General features: G+C 47.6%; 1 protein-coding gene across 2 annotated transcripts; it reads right to left on the bottom strand.

Annotated features, from left to right (window-relative positions):
- Positions 1-260: 260 nt before the first annotated feature.
- On the bottom strand, positions 261-8,423 carry S100B (S100 calcium binding protein B). Of its 2 annotated transcripts, XM_008267225.4 has the most exons (3): positions 8,277-8,423; positions 3,673-3,819; positions 261-846 (listed from the first exon to the last, which is right to left on the bottom strand). In XM_008267225.4, exons 2-3 carry the CDS (start codon positions 3,808-3,810, stop codon positions 706-708), a joined length of 279 nt encoding a protein of 92 aa, XP_008265447.1. In that variant the 5' UTR covers positions 3,811-3,819; positions 8,277-8,423; the 3' UTR covers positions 261-705.
- Between the last annotated feature and the right edge of the window lie 1,666 nt (positions 8,424-10,089).

Raw genomic sequence — 10,089 nt, 5'->3', positions numbered from 1 at the left:
CCAGGCTGAGGGTGGAGGGGGCCGTGGCCCTCCCGTCCCCGGGCGTGCGCCGCATCCGCACCTGGGTCCCGCAGGTGTTCTGTCATCTGACGGCGCGGGCCGGGCACGCGCGGGAGGGAGTCTGCACTGAGGTAGAACTCTGCTCACGTCTGGCACTACAGTGTCAGGACGCTGGTTTCTGGGGCGAATTCCCCCAGGACTGGGCCGGCAGTTTTCCCTCAGCCGGAGCGGGGTTTGCGTGTGGAGCGACCGCACCGTCAGACGCCTGACTGCCATCGGCTTTATTGCACTACGACAGACGCACCTAAGGACGGGCAAGCTTTGGAACATGCGCGCGTTTGGATGCGACCGAAGCCTTCATGATGCTGCAGGGGAACTGGGCAGCTCCGTCTTCTCTGGGTCAGGATTCTCGCAGCTGCGCAGTGTGTGCCGCACGTGTTCGTGACTCAGAGTGGACTTTCCTGAAGGTGTATTACCGAGAGGCCTGGGACCAGTCAGCCTACGCATTGCCTAAGACAGCAGAAGTAACCATGTGAGCTGAGTAAAACAGCTCCTGCAAAGAGGCCTTCAATTTCTCACTCACAAAGCAAATCAGGCTTCCTAATGAGCTACACCACTGCTGGAAGGCTCAGCCCTACGCAGCCTGCAAGCCCTTGCCCTTTGCTTCCCTAAGCCGCCTTCATTCCCGCCTGGCTGCTTTCTCTCTCACTCCTGTTCAAAGAACTCGTGGCAAGCAGTGGTAACCATAGCGACGAAGGCCATAAATTCTTGGAAGTCACATTCGCCGTCTCCATCATTGTCCAGTGTTTCCATGACTTTATCCACAACCTCCTGCTCTTTGATTTCCTAGGAGAGAAGAGAATTTGTCCAACTTGTTTAAATGGAATATAGAGCCATCAAAAACATGACTAAAGGTTGCACAACTCTGATGTTTTGTATCAGATACGACTAGAATGCAAAATCCTAGAAAAGATTTCTTCTGTGACCAGGGAACTGTTGGCCAGGCACAGACCTTGGGGCTTGTACCTTTTCTTCCACTTTACTTTATAGGTGCAGTGGGACTTGAGTTACTTGAAAAGACTGAATGGAACAACCAAGATATGAAAAACTGTAGGTTGTCATACGCAAAACAAAACACCTGAAGCTGGAAAGAAGGAACACAGTCTAGATCAGTCCAAGCAAATGTCTTGAAAGAAACAAATGAACTTTTGGCTTTCCTAAGTTTTTCCTGTGTCTGTGTATGTGCTAGTCCCTATAGTAAAGGCCTCCAGTGGATTTTAATGCTCTGTAAGTTTGCTTTGTTGCTAAAATAATTCTCGGGAACATGTGCTGAATTTCTTAACTCCTCCCATTCTTTTTCCCACTTGAGTTGCTTTCTAAGTGTTAGATATTTTCCTGACATTTCCTGTGTAACACCAAAGCCAAATGAATGGTGTGATTGATACAGAGTCTCAGAGCAACAAACAACAGTGTATGGCTACAAACATGGTGTAAAGAATGTGGCACTGGGCCCTGAAGAAGAGCATAATATACGTGTGTATATTAACAAAGCCTCAGGACAGGAAAGTTTGGCCACAAGGAGTCATTGCAGTGTCCAGTGGCTGCCTTGAGTACAGAAGACTGAAGGTATAAACTATTCTGATTCTAAGCAGCCACAAAAAGATGGATGGGAACATTGTATTAATTTCAATTCTATCATAAAGTTGCCTCCACACTGAAATTTCCTTGATCAAACCAGGCCAAGGGCCGGCACTGTGATGCAGTGCTGGCATCCCATATGGGCGCTGGTTCGAGTCCCGGCTGCTCCACTTCGGATCCAGCTTTCTGCTATGGTCTGAAAAAGCAGTGGATGATGGCCCAAGTCCTTGAGCCCCTGCACCCACATAGGAAGACCTGGAGGAAGCTCCTGGCTCCTGGGTTCTGATCAGCACAGCTCTGGCCGTTGCAACCAATTGAGGAGTGAACCAGCAGATGAAAGACTTCTCTCTCTCTCTCTCTCTCTCTCTCTCTCTGCCTCTCCTACTCTGTGTAACTCTAACTTTAAAATAAATAAATAAATCTTTAAAAAACCCCAGGCCAAAGAATGTTCATGAAAAACCTTGATATGATTACTTTGATTTTATCATTTATAAATTGTGATTTCCGTATGCTAAGCTTTTTTATGTTCTAAAATCAATATATTAATAATAGTAGCTTCTGTTTGTTAAGCATGTGAAACACACTGTCTCTTCTCATCCTTATCATAGTCCCTTTTGTAGAAGAAAAAAAAACAATTTTTAATTGGTTATTCAGAAGGCAGAATTGGTGGGACTGGAAAACTGGTCATGTGGGTGGAATAGCTGTTATATTTTGAACTTGAATACCTAGGAAAACCAGTCTCAGAATCAGATTTGGAGACTGCCTAGAAAGCCTGTCAGCATGTTTCCCTCTTGGGTGGTGGGGGGGACATTAACAGTGCTGGAGGGTCACAGGGAATGGGGACAGAAGAACCCCAACCATCCTTCCAGACAACAAACAATGTTTTGTTGTTGGAAACCAGCAGTGTTGCTCTGCACTGAGAGACTCAGCTAGTGCAGGAGGGTGGTTCCCCATCACCATGCAGCAGGGCCCTACCCCAGTATCTTCTTCAGGTACTAGTACTTTGATTTCTCCTGTGTGTGACTGGTCATATTGATGCCCAGAAAATTCACTGATGGCAAAAATCCCACCCTACCTGTGCACATGACCACTGTTTCAACCTGTGATCCAGCCTTAGTTCTGGCATTGTGGGAATCAGGTTCTGGGTGGATTACAGTTCACTTCCATGAGGGAATGAGGCTGGTGGGCAGTAGAAGCAATGGGCAGCTGATCCAAGGGTAGTGGACACAGAAGGAAGGAAAGTGAATCTTTCATGCCAGTGTCTGGATTTCTACCATACACCAGAACAGGAGCTGCATGGAGAAGGATAGGGCTCATCAGGAGCCCTTGTGCAGCTTCCTAAATAGGAGCCCAAACTAAAGGCAGTTTCTTGCCAACATCCCTTACTCCACAGAGGTGCCTGTAAGGCCTCAGGGCTTCCACAGTTTGTGCACAGGCCTGCTCATGGCCTCAATCAAGTCAGTCACAGTCAACCATTGATGGACCAGGCTGGATGCCTTGAAAGTAGAGGCCATTGACTTGTATTGACTTGTATCTCTCACAGTGTTGGATTATTGAGGGATCAGTAAATGTTTACCAAATGAATGTCTGGCACTTTTTATCTCCGTGGTAAATAGTAAACATCTAGCTAAAGCCAAAATATATCCTCTCCCCCAAGCAGAAGTTTATTAGCTTGCTTATATGTTCACTTTGGCCAATGGTAAGTCATGAGTATTTTTTCATCCCATTCTGCTATCATTATCATTTGTAAGTCCTTAGATTTTCAGAGAAAGGTCAACATGATTGGGAATATTTACTTCTACAGCAGTGTTTCCTGATGGGCTGTTGTGCCCACGCCAGGTGACAAGAAATTGAAAACAAAGAGGCCCATCCAAGTGAGTCTGCATACAATGAGGACTCAGTAGTGCAAAGAGGTTCTAGAAGCAACCCAGGTATCCCAAGACAGAACTGGAATCACCTTCAGAGCAGCTCAGAAAAGAAAGTGCAAAGTCATTCTATAAGACAGAAGAAGGGATAAGCTGTAGCAAGACTCACCTCTAAAAAATGCGAAAGCTCATTGTTGATGAGCTCCTTTAGCTCAGATTTCTTCAGCTTGTGCTTGTCGCCCTCCCTTCCCGAATACTGATGGAAAACATCAATGAGGGCTACCATGGCCTTCTCCAGCTCAGACATCCTAGGAGTCTGCAAAGGAAAGATGCCTTCTCATGCTTTGTCCTTGTTTGTACATAACACACTGAACACGTCAGCCATGCAGAGGGGGTAGTAGACTGGCCTTAGTACATCTGTCCGGCCCTTGAGCAGGTGAGTGTCACCTGGAGGTGCATTCTGGGAAATCTGCACATTTATGACGTTCTTCCTCTTTGCTTGTTAGATCCACCTCCCACATGTCCCTTTCTGTGTCCCTGTGGTCTGCAAGGATGAGTCCCAAGCCTGCTGGCTTCTGGTTGGTCTGGGCCAAAGGGAAACTTAAGAAAAAACTGAGAGCCAAAGCTGCAGGAACGTTCAGGGATTGATGCCTGCTTCTTTCCTCATAGGCTGCTCTCTGCCCTTGCAGGCTCCGGGGTGAGGAGACACAGAACAGGTGAGCAAAGCATCAACTGCCAGTTGATAGGGTTAATCAGCAAGCAGTCAGGTGATGAGGAGCAAAGTAATAGCAATCAGCAGCTGGACAATATCCTATTCATATAGCAGTAACACATATTGTCTAGGAATAAGAAAAACCAAGTCCCGGTAAAAGACTATAGAACATGAAATGTAGGAACTTGTTTTCTTTGAATATATAAATTAAAGTCATTTTTCATAAAAATGTTAACGAAGTTTTTTGGTGATGTGTGAGGAACCTGACAAAGTAGCTATAAAGCTAATCTGAAAAATAAATGTGCCACAATTTGTTTGGAAAATAAGGGACAGGCTCTTTGTGTAGTGGTTAAGATACTGCTTGGGAGCTGACATCCCAGTTTGGAGTATGCACTTTACAGTCCTGACTCCACTGCTGATTCCTGCTAATGCACCACTCCTGATTCCAACTTCTTTTTTTTTTAAAGGTTTATTTTTTATTTATTTGAAGGGAAAAGTTACAAAGAGGAGGAGAGGGAGGAGGAGGAAGAGAGAGAAAGAGAGAGAAAGAGAGAGAGAGAGAGAGAGAGAGAGAGAGAGAGAAATATCTTCCATCTGCTTGTTCACACTCCAAATAGCCGCAGCAGCTGGGGCTGGGCCAGTCTGAAGCCAGGAGCCAGGAGCTTCTTCTGGGTGTTCCATGTGTGTGCAGGGGCCCAAGGACTTGGACCGTCCTCTGCTGCTTTCCCAGGCCATTAGCAGGAAACTGGATTGAAAGTGGAGCAATCAGGTCTCCAACTGATTCCCTTACGGGATGACGGCATCACAGGCGGAGGCTTAGCCTACTACACCACAATACTGACCTCTGATTCCAGCTTCTTGCTAATGCATGCCCTGGGAGGTAGCAGGTGGTAGCTCAAGTAGTTGGGTAGCTGCAAGCACATGGAAAACCCAGATGGAGATCCTGGCTCCTGGCTTCATTTGGCCCCGCTCCAGCTGTTGCAAGCATTAGAGGAGTGAACCAAGAGGTGAGCATGCTTGGTCACTCTCTGCCTTTCAGATTATTTAAAAGAAAGAAGAAAGAAAAATAACAATGAAGGGCATTTGATTTACCAGAAATAAAAATATATCCTAGGTTTTATGATTAAACTGCTGTAATCCTGACACAGGAGTAGACAGTGTGCAGCAGGACCACAACTTGGGTGTTTCGTGGACGGACCTCCTGCATTGAGGGGGAAGCGGAACGTGACTTACTCATTTCTGTGCCTGGACAAATGCAGGGATAACAGTTTCTCTGCAGGGGCTGGCTCTGTGTTATAGTGGGGTAAAGCCGCCATCTGTAGTGCCAGCACCCCATGTGGACGCCAGTTTGAGTCCCAGCTGCTCCACTTCCAATCCGGCTCCCTGCTAATGTGCCTGGGAAAGCAGTGGAAGATGGCCCAAATCCTTGGGCTCCTGCACCCACGTGGGAGACCCAGAAGAAGCGCCTGGCTCCTGGCTTTGGATGGGCAAAGCTCCAGCCATTTCGGCTGTTTGGGGAGTGAAACAGCGGGTGGCAAACATCTCTCTCTCTGCATCTGCTTCTCTATAAGTCTTTCAAATAAATCTTTTTTTTTTTTTTTTAGGAAAAAATGTTCTTTGTAACTTAGTATATAGTCATTGTTTTAAAAGAGTTTCTCTGCAGAAATCAAAGTAAGAAGCTTCCTACTTCTCTCACAACAGGTATCTCATACCATGGTTTGCAACAGAATATCTGGTCAATCATCGCTGTGTATCATATTTTGTAAGAATGGATTATCAGTTGGTTCACAAAACTGAGATGGTTAGGCAGAGAAATTTATCAAATGTTGGCCTTGAGTTCTAATCATTAAATAAGAACCTCAAAGACTGATGCTGTGGCCTAGTGAGTAAAGCTGCTGCCTGCGGTGCTGGCATCCCATATGGGCACTGGTTCGAGTCCCAGCTGCTCCACTTCTGATTCAGCTCTCTGCTATGGCCCAGGAAAGCAGTGGAAGATGGCCCAAGTGCTTGGGCCCCTGGACCCACATGGCAGACTGGGAAGAAGCTCCTGGCTCCCGGCTTCAGACTGGCCCAGTGGCCATTGTGACCATTTGGGGAGTGAACCAGCAGGTGGAAGATCTTTCTCTCTCTGCCTCTCCCTTTGTCCCTCTAACTCTGCCTTTCAAATAAATAAATAAATCTTTAAAAATAAAAACGAAGAACCTCTGCACTATCATAATTTAAAATGTTTTAAAATTACATGTTGTTAAAAATCATTCCCATCTTGCATATGTCATCTCTTAAAAATCAGTGTAAATGTTTTGCTCTTAAGTCCCTAACAATCTGATATATCACAGGTGGATAGAACCATTTATATACATTGAAATATTTACACTTCCTACTTTTTTAAAAAGATTTATTTATTTTATTTGAAAGTCAGAGTTACACAGAGAGAAGAGAGGCAGCGAGGCAGAGAGAAAGAGAGAGAGAGAGGTCTTCCATCTGATGATTCACTCCCCAATTGGCTGCAATGGCTGGAACTGCACCAATCTGAAGCCAGGAACCAGGAGCTTCTTCTGGGTCTCCCACATGGGTTCAGGGGCCCAAGGACCTGGGCCATCTTCCACTGCTTTCCCAGGCCACAGCAGAGAGCTGGATTGGAAATGGAGCAGCCAGTTCTGGAACCGACACCCATATGGGATGCCAGCGCTTCAGGCCAGGGCGTTAACCTGCTGTGCCCCTACTTCCTACATTTTTATTCTTTGCGCTCAAGTTTTCAATTGATAATCTATATTTTTTAAGGAATAAAATAATCTTTGCATCATACTGATGTTTCCTTCTCAAAGTCTGTGATAATTTGGGGAAGGGGTAATTAAATTATGTAAGTGTATGAGATTTTTTTAAAAAAGGGAAAACATAAAATAAATATTCCATATCTTAGGGAACTCCATAAGATGTATTTTTCTTGGAGCAGGTGTTTGGTTCAGCAGTTCAGACACTGCCTGGGACAGCTGCATCCCATACTGAGAGCCGGGGTGCAGTCCTGGGCCCACTTTCAGTTCCAGCTTCCTGCTCATGGCACACTGGGAGGCGGCAGCAGTGACTCCTGCACTTGCTTCCTGCCACACACATGGGAGAACCGGATCGAGTGCTGGGGTTCTGTGAGCATTTGGAGAGTGATCCAGCAGACAGAAGATCTACGTCTGTCTGTCTCTAGCTCACTCCCTCTAACTAAAATAAATGAATAAAGTACAGTTTTCTTCACAACCACATTACAAATTAACTTAAATTTTTTCCTGTTAAATCCTTCCTTTTGAGTTCAGAAATAGCTGATGGCTTATAGCATACCTTTTAAGAGAAATGGGAATAAGCATCTATTTTTTTCCTTGCTTAATTCTGTGAATGTTTTACATTAGTCTTTTTATATAAAAACAAAAGCACTTTTGGACCCTAACTCCTTAAAAAGGCACATTACACATAAGGTGAGTGTTCCTCTGATGCAGGTTTTCTCTCCACAAGAAACTGAAGACTTAGGGAAGTTAAAACCCACTTTCTTCGACCTAATCCATAATTTGTAAAGACTTCTCAGCTGTTGTGTGATTTCTGGGTGTTGTTCAGGGGTACTTGGGGACCCTGGCATTCAAAGTTGAAGGAAACTAGGAAACCAACCCAGGGCTGAGGGAGGAGGAACAGGAGGGGTGAAACACCTGTGACAGGCGGTGAGCCAGCATTAGGTTCTCCAGGATTCTCAGCCCCAGAGAAAGCGAAAGCTTCCTCTCCCAAGAGTTCGGGAAGAGTCAGTACTTGCAGTGCCTCTGGGGAAATGCCACTAGACCTGGGGTTTCTCTCAACTGTAGAAATCACAGCACAGGCACAAGCACTGCTGGCTTAGTGTTGAGGTAACCAAATGCCCACAGAGCTGAACAAGATCAACAGCAAAGTCAAGGTTAACACAGGTGATGCCACGGAAGCTCGAGAAATGCCGCCGTTATCTCAGAAGCCCAGAGTTCCCAGTCTTTGCAACTCTGCCACCCCCACCCCGATCCCCAAGAAATGAGCAGTTTTGTCCTGAGTGTCCTCACCTCCTCCCGGTCACCTCTTGCTGCAGGCGTCCTCTCTCGGCTGCGGCGTCCGAGTGGTGGCTGAGGCTCGCAGCCTCTTATCCCTTCCTTCCAGGGAGGACAGGGCGGAGGACTGTTGCAGTCCCACTGCAGCCGAGGCAGCCAATCAGGGCTGAGGGCGGAGGCGGCAGGGCAGCCAGGCCTGCACACAAGGCCGCATTGACCAAATGCTCCCCCCGCCCCCACCACACTTGCTGGGAAGCCAAGATCACACAGGGACTAAGGAAGAAAGAGGGCCTATGAGGCAGGAAGTGGGGAGTCAGCTTTTTGTGTTTAATTTTTTTTACATATTATATGAATATTGATGTTTCTCTAAAAGCGAGGTTGGGGGTAGGGAGAGGAGAGGGACATGGATTAATTGACTCAAACAAAGCAAATGTACAGCCAAGAAGGAGAGGCTTCGCGCACAGCTGAATGTAAGAGATGAAGTGGCCGTGGGCTGGTTTCCAATGAAGAGGCCAGCGAGCTGCTTCTGTCTGCCAGCCGCTCCTGGTCTGGCCTCTGGGGACATTAGTATGGCAGTGGTCAGCTCTGGGCCAAACGGCACCTCAGAAAAGCTGCGGGGCCCAGTGTCTGCAGGGACTCAGTGCGTGTTTGGGAAAGTCCTTGTTCAAGTCTCTTAGACAGAGAACATGCACCCGTGGAGCCCAGGCCTCCACCTGCACCCTAACTGAAAGGCCACCGACTGTCACGGCTGCACAGAATTTTGGAAACATCCTCTCCGAAGGCTGTTTTCAGAGGTGTAGAGAGAATGCCTCCCATAGAGGCCTCCACAAGCCATGGGAGAGTCACGTCCAGACTTCCTGCTGCCATCTTCACATGTGGAAACTGTGGGGAGCAACTGGGAGCAACTCAGACTAGACTAAGTTACTGGAATTAAGACTTATTCTATGCATCTGCTCTCCCACAATATGGCGCTGGGAGAGGAGCAAACAGCTTCTACCCAGCTGCCTCTCACCAACTTGACAAGCTGCAGGACCTGCTCCTGATTGGAGGAGAGCAGCGTACTCGGCGTGTGGGTAGCAGAGTTGGGATTGGTGGAAGAGGACTATAAAGGAGGAGAGAGACAACACGCACCAGGAACATCTATCTGAAGGAACATCTAAGGGGAACACCTGTGCAGCCCCCGAGAGAGCCGGCCGGCGGTGTGCCGCTCCCCTGCAGAAGTGGGGAATGTGGCCAGGGGGAACCGCCCTTCCACGGAGGTGGAAGGGACGGTAGCCAACCCGGGAAGAACCAGCAGCAAACCCGGGGAGGGCCGAGCAGACGAAAGAACAACGCAGGGTCCTGTGTCGTTCCTCCACGAAGAGGGGGAGCGACATAATGGTGCCGTGACTCGGATATGAAGCCTAGGCAGGGTTTAGTGTCGTTCCTCCACGAAGAGGGGGAGTGACAGAAACCAGTTTGTGGGTGCTGTAAAAAATGGGCGTTCTGGGGTCCGTGCTGTGTCAGAGTAGGTTAAGCCTCCACCTGGGGCACTGGCATCTCATGTGGGCTCCAGTTTGGGTCCCGGCTGCTCCACTTCTGATCCAGCTCTCTGCTATGGCCTGGGAGATCAGCAGAAGATGGCCCAAGTCCTTGGGCCTCTGCACCTGCATGGGAGACTCAGAGGAAGCTCCAGGCTCCTGGCTTCGGATCAGCCCAGCTCCGGCCATTGTGGCCATCTGGGGAGTGAACCAGCGGATGGAAGACCTCTCTTTCTGTCTGTCCCTCTGTAATTCTGCCTCTCAAATAAATAATCTTTTTAAAAAATAAAAAGAAAAGTAGGCATTCC

This window comes from Oryctolagus cuniculus, chromosome 4, assembly GCF_964237555.1.
Source record: "Oryctolagus cuniculus chromosome 4, mOryCun1.1, whole genome shotgun sequence".
Lineage (NCBI taxonomy): Eukaryota > Metazoa > Chordata > Mammalia > Lagomorpha > Leporidae > Oryctolagus > Oryctolagus cuniculus.
The sequence above is the reverse complement of the archived record's forward strand: the minus strand, read 5'-3'. Positions and strand labels throughout refer to the sequence as shown.

Coding starts and splice junctions, on each gene's coding strand:
- S100B (XM_008267225.4), bottom strand. CDS start 3,810: ATGTCTGAGCTGGAGAAGGCCATGGTAGCCCTCATTGATGTTTTCCAT. Junction 847..3,672: donor AGCTTTCGCATTTTTTAGAG/GTGAGTCTTGCT, acceptor CTTCTCTCCTAG/GAAATCAAAGAGCAGGAGGT.